General features: G+C 54.1%; 2 protein-coding genes and 1 non-coding gene across 3 annotated transcripts; 2 read left to right on the plus strand and 1 right to left on the minus strand.

Annotated features, from left to right (window-relative positions):
• The first annotated feature begins 652 nt into the window (after positions 1–652).
• BESB_050820 lies at positions 653–725 on the plus strand. The gene has a single exon. It is a non-coding gene; the product is annotated as a tRNA-Phe (tRNA).
• A 3,409-nt stretch (positions 726–4,134) lies between these two features.
• BESB_046330 (putative trichohyalin) lies at positions 4,135–19,455 on the plus strand (the record flags this gene model as incomplete). Its single annotated transcript, XM_029363084.1, has 34 exons — positions 4,135–4,369; positions 4,726–4,865; positions 5,236–5,316; positions 5,825–5,887; positions 6,072–6,134; positions 6,587–6,670; positions 7,177–7,842; positions 8,057–8,095; positions 8,349–8,414; positions 8,873–8,956; positions 9,435–9,629; positions 9,971–10,090; positions 10,449–10,496; positions 10,790–10,897; positions 11,249–11,338; positions 11,579–11,635; positions 11,748–11,861; positions 12,379–12,474; positions 12,690–12,740; positions 12,942–13,046; positions 13,316–13,357; positions 13,627–13,731; positions 14,018–14,068; positions 14,344–14,430; positions 14,739–14,789; positions 15,079–15,174; positions 15,481–15,531; positions 16,022–16,129; positions 16,375–16,533; positions 16,855–16,905; positions 17,188–17,280; positions 17,505–17,860; positions 18,093–18,624; positions 18,805–19,455. The coding sequence occupies 34 exons, from the start codon at positions 4,135–4,137 to the stop codon at positions 19,453–19,455; spliced, it is 4,938 nt and encodes a 1,645-aa protein (XP_029220450.1).
• Positions 19,456–21,059: 1,604 nt separating this feature from the next.
• On the minus strand, positions 21,060–23,791 carry BESB_046340 (putative ribosome biogenesis protein NSA2; the record flags this gene model as incomplete). Its single annotated transcript, XM_029363085.1, has 5 exons — positions 21,060–21,127; positions 21,512–21,577; positions 21,853–22,074; positions 22,456–22,811; positions 23,721–23,791. 5 exons carry the CDS (start codon positions 23,789–23,791, stop codon positions 21,060–21,062), a joined length of 783 nt encoding a protein of 260 aa, XP_029220451.1.
• Between the last annotated feature and the right edge of the window lie 825 nt (positions 23,792–24,616).

The raw sequence follows: 24,616 nt of genomic DNA on the forward strand, positions 1-24,616 counted from the left end.
TCGAACGCATCGGATTCTACATTGTACGTCGATCGCACTACTGCGGAGAGGCCCGAGGAGAAGGGTCAATGAAGAAGAAAGATCGCTTGTGTGTCTTGGGGCACGCGGAATCGCAGCACTCCAAAAGGCTGTAGTCTCCGGAACTGCGGGAACATGCACTGGGCGACACGGAGTCCGGCAACGCCGTGCCGCGATGAGTTTATAAATTGACGCCTTCGTGGCACTACATCCAGGCGTGTGCTCCTTTCCAGCGTTCGAGGGACCGGGGGAAGTTTCTGTGTTGGAAGGCCATTCGGTGCAACTGTTACGTTTGCGTAGGTCTCCACTGGTAATTTCGGCAGGTGACGAAAGCTTGCTAGACAAACGCGAAAATGTCGTTTTCAAGGAAAGCCACTGTCGAAGGCCATCAGAAGGCGCACTCTGCCTCGCTGCACCAGTTTTGGAAACATGTGGTCAGAGTTTAGAACTTGCAAGGAAGTTATTCGTGAGCCTCATCTCGGCTGACACTTCCTCGCAAAGCTCACCAGCTTGGATGTCAGGGCCTGTATCCGAGTCCTCTGCGCCCAGTTGCCTCTTCCTCCGTGCACTGAGGCTGTATTTTCGACCCGAAAAACACAAGAACGAATGACCCGTTCCCCTGCTAGCCAATGCCGGCGCGATAGCTCAGTTGGGAGAGCGTCAGACTGAAGATCTGAAAGTCCCTGGTCCGATCCCGGGTCACGGCAAATTCCACGATTCGCTTCAGGAACCAGGTGATACCGAACAGGGCGACCGCGTTGTATTTATCACACGCAGATTACCTCCTGTTTATCATTCCATGCCAAAAGCATTAACGTCGATCGAGGAACGGAGCATCAATTCACCGGATGCCCTCGAGAGCACGTCATAACTTCCGTCACACGTCAGGGTAACTTTTAGGCCATTTTGAAAAGGAAACGATGCAGCGAAACTCCAACCTCTGTATCGGAGCTGCAGATATTCACTGAAAGGTCCAATTCCTTTTTGTTCTGAGTGCCAGGAGCTGTGGGGACAACTGCGTGTATTCGCATAGTTGCTTCCTTTGCATAGCTTCGTTGCACTTGCGCAGCTCTCACGTTAAACAGCAAGCATCTATGTGTGCAATTGAATCTTGCGAAGAGGGATGCTTACGGTTTCGCTTTAGGTCACGACACTTCGCCGTCGAACGCCGTAAGTAAACGGAATTCCTATGCGGATGGCGGATAACTGCATCGCGAGGTCGCGAAGTGGACCGTTGGGTCCAAAAACATCGGTTAAAATCGTACAGAATACAAGGTTTTGTGATAAGCAAAGACTTGGAAGGTGCAAGAGAGTGGACAGCGCACAATGGGTCATCTGTACCTTCAGTGTCCTCCCAGGAAAGAACACGTCAGTGACGGAACGTACACTCAGAGTTCGTGGCGGCTGTCAGAAATGTTGAAGATACCGCATTAGAGCTCTCAAACAAAATCGGCTGTTTTCGTACGGTCACCGCAAGGGTCGGCTCGCCATGTGTTTCTTTTCTGTAGAACACGAAAAGTATTATCTACCGTGCGTCCACACCGTGTTCGCCAAAAGATGAAGCATCCGGACAGCGAAGTTCTATGTGCATGCGCGCAGAGCGGTCCGGATAGCGCGGCATCAGTTACTCGCCCGCGGTAGAACAGGTTCTTCGACGATGACCTACAGTGCCGGCGGCAGCCCGAAACTTATCAACTTGGGTGTAATTCAAGCATTCGGTGCTTCTATATGCCGCTTACTGTGCGGGTCAGGAGTCGGAGGTTGTTCAATCAGCAAGAGGCTCAGGGGTCTCACGCAGGAACACTAGCCTCGCGCGGTCCCCCACACAGACTCTATCGTATACTGTAACGTATTTTCTGCTCGCGGAATCCAGTCACCGCGGGTAGCGTTTGATATCTGACGTCAGCAGCGAGGTCGGGCGCTCCTGATGTGGGGGTAAGGCCTGGATATAGTGGGGAGTGGCTGTTTCATTGCGCCTGCCCACAGAACGACGAGTCAACACTGACGTCCGGTTGTGTGCTTGAGTAGGCTGAACAGTATTGTCAATGCATGTTTGGGGCCGGCGTGAGTATCGACATGGGTGGCAAACACCGGTTTGGTACGTGGTTGTGCTCAGACCGTAGTGTCAGTAGAGGCGGGAGTTCTATACTCCGCTCCAGTAAACGCTCACTGAGAGAGGGCTACTCTTCCCGGACAGAAACCCCTGCATCCGTATCGATCCAGCCAATCGAGAGCCTCCACGTACGGCGGTGACCACCCCCACGCCCCCAAGAGAGGAGCAGTCGAGCCAGAATAGGACTGAGTGTGGAGGCAGTATTGCCGATCTCAAGTTGCTTAAGACAGGAAACCTAGTAGGCAACAAAAAAAAGGCCGTCAGCTTCGCTTTTTCTAAGAAAAACAGTATCGAACCATTCTTTAGCAGTGGGGAGCTGGTCTGTCTGGCTCGGCTCGAAAACAGGATTTAGCTGGACGATGAAATCACGACGCGCTTCCGGGATTGAATTAATACAACGGCAGCACAACAGAGTGTTGCCGACGAAAAAGGGTCGCCTGGACTTAATAGACGGAAATTCATGGCAATACAGAAACAGACATCATCAAATCTGCTGCTATAGCGGTCTCTGGTCTCTGCGTTCGAGTTTGGCAGACAGCTCGATGCGAAAATGTGCGCGCAAAGAGGGTCGACCCAGCAGCGAAAAGATCGCGGCGTGACATACACCAACGCCACGGAGCCTCTTGCAAGTGATAACGAGACAGTGATAAAAACTAAACCATTCGAAATCGGTGAGAAGGGACGGACAAGCACCGTGTCCAGGCGCTGTGAACATCGCGGCTGTCTGTCTCGCCGCTCGCTTGCTGATGTGCTGGGCATGCGGTGAAATGCACATCAAGTCAAATAACACCGGAAGAGGAAACGTTGCTCGTTTGCTTTAGAAATGCTAAAACAACGTGCAAGGAAGGACTCTTTTCTGTTGTTGCTCGTTCCAACTGGACTTCATGCCTAGGTAAACGAATACCTGGGTGCTTCTTTTGTGCGATTTTCACACGAGCCGTTATCGCCTCACTTTGGGCGACTTCGCGTCCGTATCTGTCTGGTTGTGGTGTAGCAATTGGGAGTCTCAGCTCGTCTCCACATGTCTCGAATGAAATGAAACGCTTTTCTTTGTCATTCCGGGCTTCACCTGTGGGTCTGACCCTTCCACAGGATCTTCTCTTCGGTGACCCGCAGCTGCGGTTAGTGCCGTTTTTCAAGCGCTGCCACTCGAGCGCTGGGTTTCTTCGTGATACAGGCAGCTCTTAGCTGCATCTATTTGCTCGTCATCCGTGTCTTTATTGCAGAAAAAACCTTATGAGGAGGCGACGCGTGTTCCGTCGTACCTTCCGCAGTCTACGTCAACGTAGCTTTGCATGCTTCTACCACGTTTCTTCGGTTGCCGATAAGCACCAGGTACTGGTCCGTCCGCTCCGCAACCTCGCGCCACAGCCCTCAGAAGTGCGCTTGTCGACGTTTTGCTCTGAACAACCGAAGCACTCCAGCCTTCCGCGCTCTCTCGCCTCTGCGTCGTCTTTCCTCTTCTGTTTCGTATGCTTGCCGTGATACTCGGGCTGCGTTTGATGACGGTCTATTTCTGCGTGCGTTTCCGTCGTTCCATGCTCTCCACATCTCCGTCTCACCTTCCATTATGTATCTGCGTTTTACTTCATGGTTGTCATTTGTCAGTCAGATGCCGTAGCATAGCATACACGCTCTTGAACGCCGGCGCCTGCTACTGCGAGGCCACGCTTGAAAGGGAATCATGGAGACGCTCGCACTTGTCACTGCCCCCCTGGACTGTGCCTGCAGGCTGCTCGAGCGTCTCGTCCTCCAAATTGGCTTTTTTCAGTGTTATCGTCTTTGCCGGCCTTCTTGATCACCGGGAACTCCTCGCCTTGCCTTCTTTCCGCCCTGTCTCCCTCCCTCGTCGCCCCGCTTTTCGTTTGTCTTTAAAAGCTTTCGCCTCACCGAAGTAATCTAACAGACGCTCCACCCGTCTGTTTTCCTCCCCCTTTTTTCGCTTCGTATTCCGTTCAAGCTTCGGGCAGCGCTGATGTTTCCTTCCTCGCTGGAGACTCGAGATGAAGAAACTATTGAGTCTGCAGCTGGGCTCCCACGCTCACGGCGCCTTTACCGGCATGCCGCACCCGCAGCGGTCTCCGCGGGAGCCTGGCGAAGGGGACGAGGATACTGTCTCCGTGGCTGGGCGGGTCAGCGGAGACATGGAGCCTGTGACGCTCTCCAGAAGATCCTCCGCCGTCAGCAGCTCGATCGCGACGACGCCGCGTGGGACGAGGCAGCACCAGGGAGGAGGAGGTACGAACGAGTTCGCTTGTGTAGCTGAGAGAGTCGAGAGAGCTCTGGAGAGCAAAAGTGGAGTCTACAAATTGGCGAGAGCTAAGAATGGACAAAGAGACTTCGGGGTCGGCCTCCGCACTTTGCACCTGCACGCAAGTGAAACGTCGTTCTGCGCCGGACTGTGCGTCAAGTCTCAAGCTGATATTTATGCCCGAGCGAGTGCTACACGTATGGCACATCTGCCGTCGGTTCTACATCCTACAACACATATGTATTTATGTAGGGGAATCGGTTATATCGATTTTACATCCACTTGAGTAGGGATCCTCAATGGCACGCCTTCGGTGCGTCGCTTTCTCTTCATGTCTGTCCAGAGAAGCAGTGCAAATGTTGCAAGAAAGGCTGCACGCTCGTTGGCAGGCTCCGCCAGCAGCTGCAGAATCTGCGCGAGGAGAAGACGCAGCTTGAGAATCTGATTTCCATGCAGACCATGACGCTCCATCAGATCGACCGCGTAAGCACCAGCGGCTGCACGCGGCGAGCTCCTCGAATCTACGCCGTTCTCCTCTCTGCAGTCAGACGCACATATATGTATATATATCTGCACTCATGCGTGATTCATATGCATGCCCGTTCATGCAGATCAAACTACCTCGCAGATCATCTTGCATACAGGCTTCTCTCCGTCATAGGCACATTTATTTACATGTTGACATATTTATATATATATATATATATTTTATGTATATGCATGCGGCACGGTGTGCTGGCGGGACAAGCATATCTGTGTGGAGGGCGGGCGCCTGGAGAACGCGCGCGGTTGCTGCCGACGCGCTGACAGACGCATGGAAGCGTTTTTTAGCTGCACCTCCTTCGCTGCACAGGACGGGAGGCAGATGGAGAAGATTTCCTCGGAGCGACTCGAGAGCCAGCGCAAGCTTGCTGCCCTTCTGCAAGATGAGCAGGTGAGAAGAAATGCACTCTGCATGCGTCGATGGCGCTTCTCTCTTCTAATTGTTGGGGACTCTTCGACACTCGAGGGCTTTGTGCAGAGATCTTAGGCGCTTGAATCTCTCAAATTCACTAAGGACAGCTATCCAGGTCTGCCGCGTCCGTGGGTTCTATCACGAACCCGGATCTGTTTCGCCTTCCTCCTCGCCTGCGTTTATGTCACACAAGGCATCAGTCAAGATATACATATATATATATATATATGTATTTTTTTAGGCGTCTCCCAACAAAGTATCCGATACATCCACACACGTGAGATATGTGTATGCATATTCATGTGGATGTTTTTGTGTGGATTCGACCGATGGAAACGCTCTTTTCGCTTACCTTTTTCCAGTGCTCACTCATCGCTCATCTGTGCTGCATCGGCTTCCTGTCCTGTTTCCCAGAATTCTTTCCTTCTTCGGCATGTCCACGGCGTATCGTGCTTCTTGCGCATCACTGCCTTTTGTGTTTTTGCAGCGATCGACGGAGGAGAGGCTGAAGGCGGCCGCCGAGGCGGTCACAGCGCTTCAGACGGAGCTTGTGAGCGTTCACGGAGATTCTCACTCTTAGGCGAGTTGGCTCGCCAGGCGTGCGGAAAGCTAGATGGAGAGGAACGATGGAACGATGGTCGGATATGCTGGCTGGGTTCGAGTGTGTGTGGTGGGCGGACATGTTTGTGGCGAATGGATATTGGCAGGTTTTCTGTTTCGATTATTTCTCGCAGAATCAGGTGCAGCAGCACGCCGACTCCGGACTTCAGAGCCTGCGAGAGCAGCTACACCAACAAGTAAGCTGCAAAATAGAAAAAACAGAATCGTAATTTGAGGAAGCAGAAGCTCGCGAACCTTCAAGATGCGCTTCTAGTTCGAAACGGTGACCGCTGCTGCAGCGTCTTCGCTCGATGGCGAAGCTGACCTGCCTTCTCTTGGAGAAGTTCGCCGTCACTCCTATCGAGGCGCCGCAGCTCCCATCGTCACATTCGCACAGTTTGTCTCCTTATTCCCCCCGGAGTTGGTCTTTACACTCCTCTTGCGTCTCGCGGATTCTCTTCTCTCGCGAAAAAGCGTTCATACCCTTGTTATGAATTTCTGAATTTTCCTTTTTCTGTTTCTCATCATTCCTCTCGCCCCGGGAGGGGTGATCGGAGGGGCGCTGGTCTGTTGCGTTCAGTGATGCATGAGTATTTCTGACGTTTTTCATTTTCTGTCTCTGCTCACATTCTTTCTTTGCGCTCTACAGACCGCAGAGGCCGCCCACGCTGCGGGGAGAGCTAGTCAACTAGAGGCGGATCTCGAAGCCGCGCGGAAATCTCTGGAGGATCAGGTGAGGAGGGCATATCGTCTAGAACTCTCTTCTCGTTCTTCACTTCTTCATCCCTCGCTCTGCGGTCTCGCGTGCCTATTTCGCCTCGCGCGTGTCTTCTTTCTTGAGAGTAGGGGGCATCCGGAGGCGCTGAGGAAAGCATGGGAAGACATGTGTCGTTGTAGCGAAAGCGGCAGGCGCAGTGTCTTCTCGCCGTGTTTTAGTGCCAACTTCTTTTCGAAGTGTCTGTAGCGGTTTGAGGCGAATCGGGAACTGCCCACGGCGTCTCCCGCTTGCATCTGGAATCGATTAATCGTTCTCTCGTCTCGCCTTCTCCGCTGTCACAGCATAGATCTTCGATGGCGACGCCCAGCCACGCGTGATTCGGCGCCCGTTGTGCCGCCTTGTCTCTGTTTTTCTCCTTTTCTGTCTTTTCATCGTTGTGTGAGTATTGTCTCTTTTTTTCGTTGGAGTCCGCGTTCGATGTGCGTCGTTTTCTCTGTCTTCCGCGGCTTCTTCGATTCCAGAGAGCGGTTGAGACGCAGACGTCGCGGGAAAGCGACTTGGCGCGGGAGAAAGCGAAGGCGCTCGAGCTGGAGCTCGAAAAGATTCTCGATCAGAAGAATGCGCTAGAGAAGCTTCTGGAGGCTGAACAGCAGGCCGCAGACGAAGAGCGCGAGGGATGGCGGCGCAAGCAGGAGGAGCTCGAGAGGGAGTTCAAATATGTGCTGGAAGGAGAGCGCGAGACCTGGAAAAAGCTCAAAGAAGAGAGAGAGAAGGAACATCAAGAGCTGCTGGCGAAGGCCCTCGCAGACGTTCGAGCCAAGGACGAAGAGCGGGAGAGGAGACGCGAGGAAGATGAGGAGGATCGCCGCCGAAAGCGCGACGCCGAGGACGCCGAGCGGAGAAAGAGACTGGAGGAAGAAGACGAAACGAGGAGAAAGAAACGCGACGCGGAAGACGAAGAGCGGAGGAAAAAGCGCGAGCAAGATGAAGAGGAACGCGCACGTGAGAGGCAGGCAGCGCGATCGAAGATCCAAGAACTCGAAAGGCAGCTTGAAGAGGGCGAGGCGAGGACTCAGCAGCTGCAAACGAAACTCAAGGAGATGGAGGAAACGCAGCAGAGTCTTAAACGGCAATCCTCGGAAGAAAAGCATGCCCTCGTCAGCGAAGTCGAGGTCCTCATGGCTCAGGTAGGTCGAGGCGAGGATTGTTTGCAAAATTTTTGCTAAAATCCAAAGTATTTTTATTTGAAACAGTTACCTTATTGAAATAGTAGAATTTTCAACCCTGTAGGGTCAAGGCAAGATGAATGTCGAGAATCAAAATTGGAGCGGGAAAGTACGAGTGTCTCCACTTCAGAGAATCATAATGTTGCCTCGCTCGTTTCTCCTTCCTGTTGGGCAGGCGGCTCAAACTGCAGACTACCGCGACGTGACAGAGCAGGTAGGTATCTGTCTATGCGGATGCCTGTTTGTGTGCGTGTGTGAATCGGAATTATCGAAATAGATGCTGAAAGACTGTCTTCCTGCTGTGGTATCGGTCTTGAAATCCTCTGCCTTCGTCTGTTAGCGGCGGGCGGGCGCCAGGCTTTTTCCGCATGTCGACATCTACAACCCTGACACAAGGAAGGGACAGCGAAGCGCAGCAGCCAAGCGTCTGACGCATATGCCGATGATTTCTGGGTTTTTTTCCGCAGCTGAAGAAGGCGGAACGAGAAAACGAAGACCTGGAGCTGCGCATTGAGGCACTCGTCAGCGAAAAGGTACGCGTGCAGCGGCCTCTGCGACGCTGAATTGCAAAGAGTTTTAGCTCGAAAGGGTCGTACTTTAGCCGTTAGAATATGGGTGCGATAAGTGTATTTATTTGTTGAATTGCAAGTAATTTGAGTCTTTCAAAGAATAGTTTGTATCAAATGTTTTCCATGTAAGAAGATCGAACATACGGAGGCGTGTAGGGGACGAGAAAAGGATTTGAACCTTGTGGAGAGACGCGATACTGAGAGCCTGCATGCGAGGGACATGATCAGCCACGAGTCCATGAATTCGAGTGAATTTCGAGAAATCAAAGAAATAAACGACGCAACAGCATTCGACCGAGATGAACCTTTTAACGCTAGGGGGTCTTCAAAGGGCCTTCTCCCGCTTCTTCAGTCTTCTTCTCTCACTAAAAGTATTTTGACTCAAACCCTGAACCCCTTTTGTGTTTCTTGTGTTTCCGCAGGAGGCGGCGATTCGCGAAGCGGCAGCGGCTGTAGAGAAGGCCCAGGCGGAAGTCACGCGTCTTGAGACGGAGATTCGCCGAAAGGTAACGCGAAAAAGGGGCTTACGAGAAGGAGAAAGAAACGACACAGATCCTGCAATCGAGAGGAAAGACACTCAGGGGCGAAGACTGCCGGGAAAGCTTCTCGTTCAATAACGCTGGGGAACTCGGCACATGCGTTGCGAGAAGGCTCCTTCAACTCCACGATGGATGCTGAGAGAGAGAGAACAAACAGTCGAGCCTGTAAAGGAGATTTGAAAGACGGAGAGCGTCGCGTGCCTCGATCAGAGCCTCTACCGTTTCAGAGTTGTGCTTTCTTTTCTCAGCCACGCAATTTGCATATACCCATTTCAACAGCGAGTCGGGGTGTACCGATCCATACGTATGAAAGCAGAACTCTACGTATGTGTGTTAGGGCCTCTGTCTCGTGTCTGGCGAGGGGAGACGCCCACACGTGCCTTGGAAGGCTGCAATGCAAGCTTGCGTTTCCTTTTTCAGACGTTTGCATGCATGTGTTTCGCAGGACAACGAAATCGTAATGTTCACCCAGAGCGCGGGGACGAGCGAGGAAGAAGAGGAGGAGCGAGACGAAGGGCCTGCAGCGCGCATCTTGCGGAGGAATTTGCGGAAAATCGAAAAACTCGAGGCGGAACTAAGAACCAAGGAAGCGGCAGTCCACGACCTGGAGACGAAAGTCGATCACGTCCTGGCTAGCCAGGTGAGAAACGCGGCACCCCAAAGGAAAAATTGGTAAAAAGTGAAAATCGTTCGCGTGTGTATGTGTAAAAAATAGTCATGGACACATGTGGAGTTGTGTGTGGGATAGAGATGGTCGGTAGGAGTTTCCACAATTTTCTCAAGGCGTCAGCAGCTTTGAAGACACGAGTCTCAAGTGCGGTGACATGGAGATGAGCGCTTCGATGACTTGCTCAACATCTCTGCGTTTTCTCGAAGTGCGGAGTGTCGGCTCCATCAGTGAAGCGTGTGCCGAAGCAGGAGACCGTGCGCGAGAGTTAGCAGCGCTGCTCTTTTTCTGTTTTTGCTCTCTTTTTTGTGTAGAGCAATGCAGTGATGAACTTGGCCGCCAAGGAGGCGGAGCTCGCGCGCGCGCAGAAGACAAACGAAGACCTGCAGCGGCGCGTGGAGGAAGACAAAAAGCGCCGAGACGAGAGGCAAAAGGTGAATCCAGAGGCGTTCCGATGACAGAAACACCCGCAAGAATCACAACTTTCTCTCAAGACGCAGAACTCTTCCTAATCCTACACATGTGCATGCGTTTGACGGTCGAATTTTCCGTATGTCAGGCGCAGCCTCATGGAGGCGTTTCTTTCTCTGTGTAAAATTCCCGATTTCTCCGGCGCGTAATCTTCCACGGATTCATTCAGCGACACGCCTTCTGAGGAAACCTGCGTATGCATCGCGCGTGTATAAATGGAGAAGAACTTCAGTCCGTGTAGGGGGTTCATTCGGGTTAGAAACCCGCACTCGATTGTGTCGCTGGGCATCGGCGATGGTTTTTTTTTCAACTTGCGTATAGGAACTGATCTCGCTGGAGGATGAGCACAAGGCTCTGCTGGAAAGAAACGTGAGTCCGCCTCTCTTCGGGCATGCAAATTCATAACCAAGTCGCGACGCGTCACTCAAACAAAATGTGTTTCAAAGTCTCGGTTTTCTCGACGCATGCGAGACGCTTACCTCAGTAGGAACGCATGCTCATATTCAGACACGCAAATACAATTGTCATATCGTCACATCCGGTCTGTGGAGGTCCGCTCGAATGTCTCGCACTCCGCGTGAGGAGAGCAGGACGTGAAAGAGTGCGTGTGTCACTCTAAGTTGCTATTTTCGATTTCTTAATTTTTCTTATGTTATTCGCAGGCGGAGCTTGTCAGAGAGCTCGCGAAGGGCGGCCAGAAGGTCGCAGCCTTGGAGGCGAATCTGCGGACGGCTGAGCAGAGTCTGCAGGGCGTTAAAGAGGAGATGAGTGTATGCCTGAAAGACTCGAAAATTAAGAGTAGAATTATCCTGGGAACCGATCATCTGCATATGCACACGCATGCAACCAGATAGATGACGCCTACATAGTCTCTGTAAATGCGTCGATAGAACGCCTTGGGAACATCGACGTCTGATTCGTCTGCGGCATTAGACGTGGAGCCTGAATTGAATTGTAACTCATCTTTCGTGGGCATCTCAAATCTGCCTGGCGCAGTTGGGTTTGCTTCTGTGTGAAAGAATGGACGCATGCATGCGTGTCGGTTAAACGAGATGAGGAGAAACGAGTTGAGTTTTTCTGCGTTTTCCATGGATTTCCGCCGATTTCTGTTTTGTGTGCAGGCGAAATTGTCTGAGACTGTCGCGCAGGACGAGCAAGAGATCAAACGGCTCTCGAAGGAACTTGCTGAGGCGCAGAAGCATCTACAGGAGGTTCGTTCTTCGCGTCGTTGTATTTTTTCAACTTCATTCGTCTCTCCACTAGGCCAGCGGCTCGTAGTGTTCGCACTGTTTGCGATTTCGCGTGTCTTGCTTTCATCTTCCCCGTCGGCTCCCGTTTCACACTATACTGTTTGTTTCGTCTCGAGTGCTGCATCGTAATGTCTTCCTTCGCTGCGCTCGGCAATGTCCAGGTGTGTCTCTTTTTTTTCGTATCGTTCTTCTGCTTCGCAGGGCACCGCGGAAGACGCTCGAGCTGTGGAGGAGCTTCAGGGCTTGCTGGAACAATCGGTGAGCGTCTCACGCCGGTTCAGCGCTGTCGACACCTTCTCGCCCTGGGTGTGTGCTTGTCAATCAATTGCGAGGTTGATGATGTTTTTCGGTTTTTATTTTCTGTTTACAGGGAAAGCTGACGATGGACCTCGCGGAGAAAGAGGAAGAAGTTGGGCAACTGCGCCAGCAGATTCACGTGCTCGAGGAGAAGCTGAAACAACGCGACGAAGCGGCCGCTTCCAAAGTGCGTTTTCCTCTTCATCCCTTCTCGCTGCTTTCTTCTTCTTTTTCCTGCCGGCGCGCCGGGACTGTGGAGGGCCTTGGCAGACGCTGTTTGCGTTTCTTCTGAGCCAGGAGAGGCGACTCCTGTTTCCCCCCTCTGTCGAGTATCTTTGCTGTTTTTCTTCCTCATCTTTTTGTGGATTTTTTCTCGCGTTGGATGCGCTGGCTGGCGGTTTCCTCTCTTCGCGCATGCGCAGTTGTTGTGTCGATTTCTCTCTCTTCAGGTTGAGGTCCCTTCCGCGGAGAGCAGCAAGCAAGCCCTCGTGGACGCGAACGTAAATGACGCTGTATCCCCCGAGCCGCGCCCAGTGTCGTCTCTGAGGTCTCTGTCGTGCTGTTGAAAAAGTCCCCTTTTTCGAAGCTGAAACTCCCCCTCTCGCGCTGTGGTCGCCGCGTCTTTACCTGCATGCGTCTGTCGGTCACCTCGTTTCCCTCGATTCAAAATTGCGGTTGCTCGCGTCCCGCGTCTGTTTTTTCAGGCGAAGCTCTGTCGCGATCTTGCAGCGCGTGATGCGGAGCTCGCCGCCATGCGCCAAAAGCTGTCTGACGCAGAGGAGGAGCTTCGACTGCGAGCGGTAGGAAAACCCCAACACCTCGGCGAAAAGGGGAAAAAGAGCGACTCAAGGTCAGCGAGGGCCGATGCCTCTGCCGGCTTCCGCTTGTCGACGTCCCCTCGAGCTGAAGCTGCAGAAGAACGAAGTCTGCGTGTGTCTCTCTCCGTTGACAGAGACGTGTTGAAGCGACGATAGTAGCGCGTCCACTCCCATGTTTCTGTCTTTTCTTTTTTCAGCGATCGCGTGCTGGGAGCGAGTGGAAGGTGACGGCGCTGGTGCAGACGAACGTAAGTTCTTTCCTGTTTCTTTCGTGACTCTGAAAAAAAATTCACGGCAGCCTCGTTGCGGGAGGCACAGCGCGTTTCACACGAGAGTCAGGTACGGTTACCCTGCGAGGAACTCGCCTTTTTTTTTCTGCTGTCGGCTTTCTGCAGAGCTTCGTGTGCCCGTTGCTGACGCTTTTTTCATTTCGCTTTTTCCCTCTTCAGACTGAGCTGGTAGCGAAGCTCGCGAAGGCCGAGGAGGAGCTCGCAGCTGAGCGTCGCGCAGCTTCGCAGGCGAAAGACGAGACGAAGAAGCTCTCGAGTCAGCAAGTAAGCGAGAACTCGCCCGCTGAGAAAGCGCTGAAAGAAACAGGAAGTGTCACGCAGAAACAAACTGAACATGAGGCAGGCGCGACACGCAGCGGCCTTCTCACCGCAGCGCTCAACCGAGAGTTGATTTCACAGCGCGTAGAAGCATTGGCGGGCACGGTCTGATGAAGTGGAGAGAGCAAAGGGAGGATGGCGGAGTCGTTAACCTGACTTCGATCTCAGTTTGTCCTCTGGTGATTGATTCTTCGCAATGGGGTCTTCTTCTTCAGCGCGACCAAGAGGAACAGATCCACGCTCTCGTCAGGGCGAACGTAAGTGTCTCTCTTGAGGACGCGCCCTCTCCTTCGCGAGCGTGTGAAACCAGAAGGCCGCGTGACGTGGAGGCTCTTTGCGGTATTTTTCTGTCCTAAGAAGGCGAATCCTGCGCTACCTTTCCCGATTTGCTAGCCGAGTTGAAAAAAATCAGTTCCTGCTTCGAATGGTGTTCAGCGGGCTTTGCTAATTCGTGCTCCCTATAGCGTCTCGAGCTTTTTTCTTTCTGTCCGCGCATCTGACTCGCGACTTTTGTCTTCTTCTTCAGACGCAGCTCGTCAGCGACTTGGCAGACAAAGATGCAAAACTCAGCGAAGCGAACAGGACGCTGACGGCTCAGGGCACGAGACTCGAAATCCTTCAGCCGCTCGAGGTGAAAAGAGAAGGAATAGATTTGCGAATAGGGCTCTAGGCGCCGCACAGGCGCCTGTCGAGGGACTGCCCTCTCGTGGTCATGTTTAAAAGTGACCCGCAGGAGAGGAAAGTCGGCCGTCTCACCCGCTCGAGCTGCTCGAGGCGCGCTTGAACTGTTTGAGAAACCATACCGCCGAGGAGAAGTCTACTGCACAGGGGGCCGCTAAATCCGCGAGCAAGCAAAGCTCTTTGCCTCTAATTCGCCTCCGTTTTCTGTTTTTTTCTGTTTCTCTCTGCTGCCGCAGGAGAAGAGCTCGCAGCAAGAGGCGCTGATCAGCCACTTGGAGGCGTCCAAGGTAAATTCGCGAAATTCGCAGGTCGCTTTCTTTTCTGACTACTCTCTCTCGCGTGCCCTTTTTCCCTTCATGCCTGCTTTGGCTCTCTTCAGTGAGGCCTCGCAGAGGAATCCTGCTTTCATCGTGTTAGGGAATCTCAAAGAACACGGTTCTGGGCAGAGATCTCGAGAGGCGCGTCCTTTGAGGGTTTCTGCTTTGAACTCCAGTCTCAGGCGAGAGCCTGCATGCGAAGGCCGCAATCTCGACGTGTGATCTTTCTGAGTGCATTTCCTCAGGACACGTTGAGCGATCAGGTCACGCGCTTGGACGCAGAGCTCGCGGCTATGCGGAAGGAGGCTGAGGACGCGAACTCCGCAGCGAAGGTAAGAAAAAGCGGGAAGAAGGAAGAGCTCGAAAATCAGACCGGGAGGGAGCACTCAAAGGCATGCACTGGGCAGCGTGAGTCCGCAGCAACCTGAGGAACAGAGGCAGACCCCGACGTGGCTAATTATTTGGGAAATGGATTGGATATTTCTGGCTGCTTTAGTGAAGAGAATCGCTTTTTCATTGTTTCCATTTCACTGGAGAACCGCTAATCCGAATATTGCTCTCGTTTGAAGAGAGAATGAAAGACGACAGAGTAGCTCGTACAGGCAGCGAGACTCGCCACGCTTTCTTACTTTTTTGATAGGATCGCGAGGAGAAGACGAAACGCGAGATGGAGGCTCTAAACAAGCAGAAGGTGAGTTGTGTCTCTCTTTTGCACATTTGCATGCGTGGTAAAACGAGACTCAGCTTTGCATGTGGACGCTCGCGTGCAAAAATGTGTAATTATCTACCTGTATATCTGTCTGCGTAGATCTAGCGCACTTATTTTTCGCTTACGCACACATTTATATCACGATATGCATGCGCATGTATGTTTGCATCGCATGCAGATACAAAAAAGGGGACGTAAGTGCGTAAATCCATTTTTTCAAGATGTGGAAATGTCTTTGTCTTCCGTTTTTCCCTCGGCTTTTTCCCTTCAGGCGGAGATGGAAGGTCGGCTGGATGCGCGTAGTGCGGAGCTCGCGCGAGCGAACGGCGAGCTTACCAAGCTAAGCGAAGAACTTCACCTCCTGAAGGTAAAAGAAAATTGCAAATTTGAAAGACCGTGAGAGACAGCTACATTCGGGCGAAACGGAAACCAGACGACATAGACAAGCGCGCATATATTTAGATATATATATATATATAATTCGCACATCGTTATGTATTTCTAGACGTGCAGATGGACTTTCAGCATGATCGCTCTCTCTGGGCAAGGGCAGCTAGCCGTGAGCGCTTTTTTTAATTTTCCTTTCTCTACAAATGCGGAGTGGACTGCCGCTTGCTTCTGTGGAGTCTCCTCCAGCGACCTGTCGCGCCCACGTGTCTGCGTGTCTGTTCAGCTGAGCGGCCCTGCACGCGAGCAGGAGATGACTGAGTTAATCGAGGCGAAGGTAGGATGTTTATTTCTTCTATTTTTCCTTCTGCACGGCTCACGGGAGAAAATGGATATAACTGGTCATCATGCAAAAGATCGTGTCTGTTTGACATATTCGCGCTCGAGTCTGCCAAAGAGCTGCAGTCCTGAACTCTGAGCGCCGCATCCTGGAGTGCTTCGCTTACTTTACCATGACAAGTCTTTATAAGCCTTAAGCGCCTTCTCTGTATCGCGTCTCCTTGTTTTCGCCTCGAGCCTCTCCATCCTTCTCTCTCTTCTCCGCAGGCCTTCCGTCTTGTTTTTTAGTTCGCTTTCTGCTCTCGCCGCGCGCCTACGTTTGTGTCTTCCGCTGACTACTTTTTTGCGGCATGGTGCGTTGCTGTGAGTCGCGCTTTCGGCGTTATTCTCCTTTCGCATCGCCGGTCGCGCTTTCAAACGCGCCGGCTCACGCCTGCAGACGTACGCGCCTCTCAGGTTTCCATGTCGCGAGTTGGATGCGTTTTCAGGCGACGCTGATGGATGAACTCGGCAAGAAGGAGCGCGACATTTCCGAGGCGCACAAGGCGGCCCGCGAGAAGGAGGCGCAGCTGCGGAGCTCCCTCGCCGCTGCGCACGTAGGAGACACGCGGAGGCTTTTCTTCGCTCGTTTTTCGTCACGCGAGGAGTTTTCGTCTCGTTGTGTGGTGCAGCCACGCGCGAAGAAGGCTGTGATGTGGTGCACGGTGGAATGGCGGTGTCTAATCCCAGAAAGTGCGCGGCTCGTTGGATGGAGAGAAAGCGAACCTCTGCGCCTGTGTCTCCTTTCGGCGTCCGCCGCAACGTACTTTTTCGTCGGGTGCGTCTCTCTGCTTTTTTGCAGGCTGAGATCGAAGCGAAGACGAAGCAGATCGCCGAGCTCTCACAGTTCGGCCGCGAAGACGCAATCACCAAGCGGGAGCGCAAAGAGAAGATCGCGGCCTCTCACGCTGAGCTAGCCACGCTCAAGGCGCGGCTCGCTGAAACTGAAAAAGCCCTCAAAGTACGCTCTCGCGGCGCAGGCGCTCGCCTCCAGCACACAAAGGCGCCAGTCAGCATCCACGCATATACACATATATATATATATATATGTATATATGCCGAGATAGGGCCTGTATATGTCAACCGCGAACGCGTCGCTCCATCGGTCTCCCTAGCTCTGTATACATATATGAATAAAAATATATATACTTATGCGTGTGTGTACTTATGCACGCCAACCCGTTTCCTCGGGGCCTTTTGGGCCTCTGGGGGAGGTTTTTCGGGGTTTGTTTGTGAGATTACCGTGTTAGTTTTTTCTGCGAAATGCTCTATCCGCTTGCAGCTTGCGAAGGAGGGCGAGGACGGGGAGGTGCAAAAACTCGTGGCGACGAATGTGAGAAGCAAAAAGGAGAAAAAGGCGTTATAATCGAGAGCTAATTTAAAGCGCCGATACTCTCGGTAGCGAGCCCCCAGACAAGAATGATTGGGTCTATCAGATAGGCACGAACAACACATTTACATCATCATAGATAACCATATATATATATATATATATTTGTATGTGATTCACTGCACATTTGCATAAATATGTATCTTTCAATCTTGATTCATTTATCGCTCTCGAGTCACGGCTGGATCTCAAAGGCGTCCAGTGTTTTTTTTGTTTTGTTTTCAGAGTGCCCTCGTTTCTGAGTTGGCTGAGAAGGACGCGGAGCTCTCAGCACTCAAGCTCCGACTCGCAAACGCGGAGAAACAAAGCCAAGCTGAAGTATGCTCGCTTTTTTTATTATTTTTGCATTTCTTCTCTCCACCCGGGACGGTCTGAGTTTCGCTGTTCTTTCAATCTGTCGCGTTGCAGTATCCTTAGATAAAAGTGTTAATCTTCTGTTTTTTTTCGCGGTGTGTGGAGTAGCTTCGCCTCTCTCAGCCTGCATGTTTTTTTTCTTCCCGCTCGCATGCGTCTTCTCGTTTCTGCGCGTCGCGTTTTCTCAGGCCGCTCAAGCGCCTCGACGGGAGGAAATGCAGCGTCTCTTGGTGGTGAACAGCGAGCTCACGACGCGGGTCGCGGCGCAGGAGGCGGAGCTGGCTGAGCGCCTTCAAGCGCTCGAGGCCTCGAAGAGCGAAAACGAGACACTCCGCAAGCAGCGCGAGGCGGCGAGTGCCGCGAACCGCGACCGCGGTTCCGACCGCGAGACCCGGCGCGCCCTCGACGCGCAGAAAGCCAAGCACGAAACGGCGATGCGGGAGCAACTCGAACACGCCCGCGTGCTTCTCGCTGCGGAGAAGGAGAAGCGCGTCATGCAAAACGTCAAGCTGCGCAAGCAGCTCTCCGCCGCTCAAGAGGCGAGGTACGGGACCACTGTGATGGCAACGCTGCCCACACCTTACGATTTATGAATCAAAAAATATTTTTCTATGTAAATTTTTCTGAGCGACTCGAGGGTGTAAAAAATATGCAAAAATACCTGAAAAGGGTCAGGGAAGCGCCTCTTGGCGGTGTGTGCAGAGGGTCGCAGCCCCCTTCCGACCGCGACACAGGCGCATGTGCTCCTGCGTCTCTCTGTCTCTCCTGCTGCCCAGGTCTCAACTGGAGCATGAACGCGACGAGGCGATCGCCGCGGCAGCCGCCTGCGCGTCGGCGCTCGAGCAGAGGCGCCAGGCACCGCCGCACTCGCCTTCCGCATCTTCAGCAACTCAGTGTCCTGCGAATGGCGCGGCCGCCGCAGAGTCCGAAGAAGCCGCGGCGGCCGGAGAGTCGCGCCTTGAGCAGTTTTCGCGCGAGATTCAGGCCCTGCGCGAGGACGGCGCAGGCATCAGCCCGGCTGAGGAGGCGTGGATGCTGAACAAAGCGAAGAGCTCTCCAGCGGAGGTCACGGAGCTCCTCCGCGTGCACCGCGAAGAGCTGCGAATCCGCGAACAGGCCCGCGGCTTCGCCGGCGCGCCGAGCCTGGCAGCGCGGGAGTCGCGCAGGCGAGGGTTGCCAGCCAGCGGCGAACTCGAAGACACTCGCAACCACGTCGAGCTGACGGCCGCGGAAGCTGGGTTCTTCGGAGACGACGGGCTCTCTGTCTTGGCAGTACTCGGCGCCGGGGAGCGCCCGCCCCAGCAAGTTGTAAGAAAAAATCGGGGGGGGGTGCGGGGGACGCAGGGAGGGACGTGGGGCGCCGCACTGGCTTCCTCGTCGTAGCGCCCGCCGCGCGTTGGGCGCCGATAAGCGTGTGCGTAGCTCGCTAAGCGTCTCGGGTCTTCGTTGCTAGCGGTGTGCTGCGCGTCCGTGTGGGACCCTTCGCAGCCTCTCGCGTCGCCACTCCGCGTGTCGCCTCCGCCTCCGTCGCTGTCCGCCGCGCGTCGACCGTCTCCTCCGCGGCTTTCGCCTCCGTCTCCGCCGCGTGGGCCGCCTCGCCCGCCGGCGCTGTTGTCTCCGTTGTCCCTCTTGGAGCCCAAGGCGCCCGACAGCCCTGTTTCTCGCGCCGCGGACGTTTTGACCTCTGTGGCGTTCTACCACCCCTCCATGCTCCCACGGGGCGAGGGCAGTCCGCTCCACGTCGAAGAAAAATTCCTCGAAAACCTGCATGTGTATCGCTACGCGCCCGCAGCCTCTGGCGCGATTCCGCGCGCGCCGGCGCTGCCACAGTCGCCAGAGGAGATCCTGAAAAACCCGTTTCCTCTCATCCTCGCCTTGGCTGAACCCTCCCACGCTTCCGCCGAGACCAACGCGCGCAGGGACGCTCCCCCGTCGCCGTCCCGCCTCCCGCCGTTTTTCGCGCCTCTGCCTCTCTCACGGCCTTTCTTGGCGGCTAGGGGGGCGAAGCTCCCCGAGGCTCGAAAGAGCGGCGCCTCGATTCGCCTGCTGTCCGCCGCGGAGCGGAACGCCGAGGGGAAGACCGGAGAAGACCGGAGGAGACGCACGCGAATCCCCTCGCCAGCCGCCGCGCGGAAATGAGGAAAGAAAGCGCCTCCGCCCCACAGCACTTAGTGGGCACGCGGGAGCTTCTCTCAACCAGGTGCGCTCGCTATCGTTAAAAAGAGAAGGCGGCTGCCTGCGGAGAGCCGCTGCCGGGCGAGTCCTAGAAAAAGCGACAGAGAGTACTCGCGACGAGCAGAGACGAGCGAAGGGGTCAAGATCACGCGGCGTACCAAGCGCCGCGCAGCGGAAGAGAAAGGGTAATCTTTCGCGGGAGACTCGCGATTGAAAAATACCTGCCCTGCGCGCCCTCAGCGTTCGCGGGGTTTTCGAAGCTCGCGGCAACACTTCCGAATGCCCGTGTAGAACCTGCATCCTGGGGTCTCCACACGTCCATGGATTCCTGTACAGACTGCAGAACTTGGCTCACCGGCTACTCGTGCGTGTGTCTAGGAGCAAACGTGCGTGCATATAAATATATATATATTTGTTTGTATAAATATATAGATCTATGTTCATATATATATATATATATATATATATATATATATATATATATATATATATATGAATATGTGTGTGTGCCGTATGTGGCCTGCGGCGATGTCGATCTGCGAGTCAGGTGTGCGTGTGTTCGTCGTATGTTTTATTAAAATGATTTGAAGTCCGCTTCTGAGCGCCGGGGGAGAGGCTCGTGAGCGGTGCGGTGGTGAGGTTTTTGCTTTTTTAAAGACGCAGGCGCGCCAGACTTCGTCCGTGTCGTCTGCTCCAGGCCGACCGCGCCGAGCTCGGCTTTGCGGCCGCATGCGCACTGGGACCGTCCTGTCATAGTGACTAGGAATTTGATTTTATCGACTCGCACGAGGCGAGAGACGAGCACGAAACGCAGCGAGAGAGAAGCCTCTCGCGCGTCTGTTCCGCGAAGCGAAAGGCAAAAAACAGAGCCCGCGGCGAAGGCAACGCGGTGCTGGCGGCGCGTGCTTGCTCGTAGGAATAGTTTTTCCAGAGAAAAGCAGAAAAACAGAGGGCGGAAGGCGTCTACGACGCGCGAAACGCGAGCGAAAGCGACGCCGCGAAATGCGAAAGGACGTGAAGACTTCAAGGTTTTACATTCGTACGCTGAGGTCCGCGTTTCTGGTTTTTGCCAACACCCCCGGCAGAGAAGGGACGCAACAGTTACACGCAATGGATTTCTCTTTCGAGACGAAGCAGACAGACCAGACGATAGTTATGCGGAGACAAAGCGCGAGAAAGCACGCGCACCCAGCCGCGAGAGCAAAAATGGCAGAAAGCTAGGAGATTCGAAAGCAAGAGGAAACAAGAAAAGGCCTCGAAGTGCTCGAGGAAACGAGCCGCGAGCCGCCGCGTCGCGGCGGCGCGCATAGCGTCGCTTGTCGCATTTCTTGAGATTCGCAAAGAAAATATGTACTTTGTTCAGAGTACCCGCAGGGGGACACCGAAACATGGGATCCTCTGAATTCCGCATCCGACGCGCGATCCTTGCGCAAATGGGGCTGACAGCCTGCGCTGCGTTGTTGAGAAGCCGCGATGGTGAGTAGAGTGGCGAGACGAAGCAGATGGACGACGCAAGAAAAACGCCCAAGCCGAGCGCGAGAAGAGAACTTAACACACGCCGAACCCGCTCAGACGAGAAGAACTGCGTTGATGCAGCCGTCCAGCTCGGGGTTGTTGGTGACCTGCGCGTACTTGGCTTGAAACACAAACAGCGAAAAGGACATAACCGTCTCTGCAATTTCAGCGAGAAACATCGAGACATGCGTCCGCCCGCAAGGCACAGAACCTCCTCAGGCTTCCAGTGAAGAGCGCTTCTTGCAGGCGCCTACGAGGGGCATCCACCCGCTGTAGGAAGAGAAGAAAGCAACCCGCAAACAATTTCAGCACGAGGAGAGAGCGAAAGGCACAGAAAGGAGCAAGGAGGTGCGTATCGAGACGCGCAGGCGCTGGCGAGATGCGTGGAGCGGCAGATGAGACGCAGATGAAAACGGGAATGCATGCACGTGCTTTGACGGTGCTTTTTCGCTGGGAACACCAGACACGAATCGCAGAAAAGGACGCAAAAGGGAGAAGCACTTACCCCACACGACTTTGCCTGTCTGCGTGACGAGGCCCAAGTCGCTGACGTTGACTTCAATAATCGTTCCTGAAAAGCAAAAAAAGGAAAAAAGGTGCAACGAAAAGGAAACGCGCGCCTGGGCGACACACGAGCACGCAGATGCGTGTACCGAGAGAGAGAGATGTGTATCTCGACGCAGAGAGATGGAAGAGCGAAACGCTACCACACACGCCCAAGAGCGCGGCGACCACAAGACGGCAAAGTCGAACAAACACGAAAAGGCGCTCGTTCGAGAGCAGAGAACGGCTAAACGGCCCCAGAAGGCGCGAGGCGTTTCGTTGTCAGCGGCTGTCCTTCCTCACCCTTGGTGATGACGCCGAGTGACGTATAGAGGTGCGACTGCGGGTTTTTCTTCACTCCGACGATGTCGAGATGGAAGGTAGTTTTCAGTTCGGGGTGAGTCACGTGTGCCTTCTTGAAGCGCAGGCCCGTAGGGCGGATGTAGCGTTCGAACTTGGGCGGCTTTCGCGTGAAGTCCTCGCCCACGAAGCAGACTTTGTTCACCACGCGCTTCCACATCTTCTCTGATTCAAAGAAGGGAAAACAACGTGACGCCGATCGTGACGACTGAGCGAGACCTCTCTTCCAACGGAGAAAAAAGGAAAAAACAGAAGAGAAAAAAAACGACCGCGTACGGGCGTGAGAGCAGCAGCTAGAAGCGCGACAAACGTGGAAAGTCTATAGAAAAACTCGAAGCATAAACAGAGAAGGCGAAAAAAGCAGCCCGCAAAGGCGCTCTCTGCTGCGCCTGCCGCGCGCTGTCTTCTCTCTTAGTTCGCCGAGTCTGCTTCAGCGATCCCTTCCCCCTCGTGCAAATGTGTGTAAAAAAGTTTCCATACTGCGTTCTAAACACGATAAATCGATTGGATTCGGGGTTTGGGTCAGGTACGCTTTTCTGGCCTCACTTCTTCTCTTTCCGGAGCGGAGGACTTTGAACATTTCGTCCTCAGTCATCGCCTTCACTTTCGGCAGCGGCACTTGCCACCTTCCGGCTTTCTCCTTTCGCTTCTGCTTTACCATGTTGCTGAGGACTTTGGTGCGCTTCACCGCCTCACGATCCAAAAGGTACGCAGGCACTGCGCCCTCCGGCGCCTCGTCGGGCTCCTTCGTCTTCGCGTCCTTCTCCTCGTGGTGCTTGATCGTCTTCTTCATCGTCGCCTTCTCCACGTAGCGCTTCTTGTTGAAAAGCTTCGCCTTGATGCCGCGCAGACGCCGCGCCTGCTTGGACATCTTGTGCGGCTCGCGCGCAGCCTTCTTGCGCCTGAAAAAATGCGGAAAAAAAATGCGATAAGAAAACCACGCCAGCCTCACAGCGGCGGATAAAACACACGAGAGCGGCAACCATGACGCACGGAAAAAGAAGAGAGATAGCCTGTGGACGTGAAGGGAGATTGCCGATGAAGAGAGCGCCGCTCTGGGCGAGGCAGAAGCGCAGAAGAAATGCAGAACCAGAGAGGTGGCAAAAGGCAGACAGCCAAGAAACAGAGGAGACGCATGGGAGAGAAAAAGAAACTCCAAAGAGAGAAAAAAAAGACGCTTCCCGAGAGATCAAGGCAAAGGAGAGCGACGGGCACGTAACACCGCAAGGCGAACGCGTCCACAGAAAATGTGTAGGAAAAAGCGCAGACGAAGCAGACGCCTCCGCGTTCGCTGCATTGCCGCGGAGAAACCATTCCTCCTCTTTGCTCTCAACTCCCATTGGAGCTTTGCTTTCTATCATTCGCATGCCCTCGCTTGTGCGCTCTTCTCCAAATATCCGGATGTCTGCTTCCGACGTCCGTCGCGTCTTTCTTCCGCAGCAGCGAGAATCTCTCACGAAGGCCGACAGGGACACTCATCAAAGGACGCGACGACGCAAGCCTGAGCAGCGGACGCGGCAGGCGGACAACTCCGCGACGCGCGCGGAAGAAAGTTCCCAGCGGCGCAGACGACAGAGAAAGCACGAGGTCTCTTCTGCAGGCGGAGGAAGCTCTCTTCGATTGAGCGGAGAGAACGGCGCAAAAGCAAGCGCGGGATCGGCGACGCCAGATGAGGCCACGCGGCCAGCGCGAAATGTGAAGAAGACCGAGTTCAGAGACGAAGAAGATAGGGAGGCAGAGATTCCCAACAGTCACGAGGGACGCAGAGAGCAGGAGAAGGAGGCTCAGAGAGGGACCGACGGCGAACTTACTTCTTTTCGAAGTGATCCAGGCGACGCCCGAATCGCTTCTGATGAAGCTCAATGTACTCGTTCTGCGGCATGGTGGCGAGGAAGAGTCGACGACCGGGAGACGAGAGAAAAAATGTAAAAAGGAAAATCGACAAGCAATCCTCGCCTCGACAACACGCGAACAGGCGGCCGAGGGCTGTGGCGAACTCGGTCCAGCAGCTGAGAACGCGGATCCAACTCCGGGTCGCACGTTCTGCGTTGTTCGGAGGTTAAAAACCCAGAGAAAAAGAGAGAAACGACGAAACGAAATCTCCATTTCAGATCACTCTGCTCGCTCCCGTTCAGAGACTAACACACCCACGGTGAAACGCATGCAATCGAAAAAATCGAACCAGTCTACGCGTCGTCGGCCGCGCGCCAGTCTGCAGCTTCGCGCCAGGTCGCAACTCTCTCTAGCTCCTCTCTAGCGCTCTTCTTCTGCGAATCGCGACGCCTCACCGAATCGACGAGCGAAACGAGGCGCCGTGGGGCGCCCTCCGGGAGCGAGAAAGACGGAGCAGACCAGAGAAAGAGCGAAAGGAAAGGACAGGGAGACTGGAAGAAGAACGCACGCGCGGGCGTTGTTGGTGTGTGACTCGCAGGAGCTACAGCTGTCTTCCGTGTGTCGTGTGCAGTTCACCGAGTCAGCTTGGAAAACCTCGAGTCTTCAGAGAGCTGGCAGCGAAGCGAAGCTCCAGTCTGCGCGGCGCACGAACGCCGCATGTTTCTTCCTAGCGAATCCCATTTCGCGTGTATGCGCGCCTGTAGTCCTCCTGAACGGACCGTGGAAGGTCTTCCTTGTCTTCTCTCTCGTTCTCTGCGTCATCTCTTCGAACGTGTCTCGGAAGCCTTGCTGCGACCCGGCTTTCCAGCCCCTG

Source organism: Besnoitia besnoiti, chromosome III (genome assembly GCF_002563875.1).
Source record: "Besnoitia besnoiti strain Bb-Ger1 chromosome III, whole genome shotgun sequence".
NCBI classification, from domain to species: domain Eukaryota; phylum Apicomplexa; class Conoidasida; order Eucoccidiorida; family Sarcocystidae; genus Besnoitia; species Besnoitia besnoiti.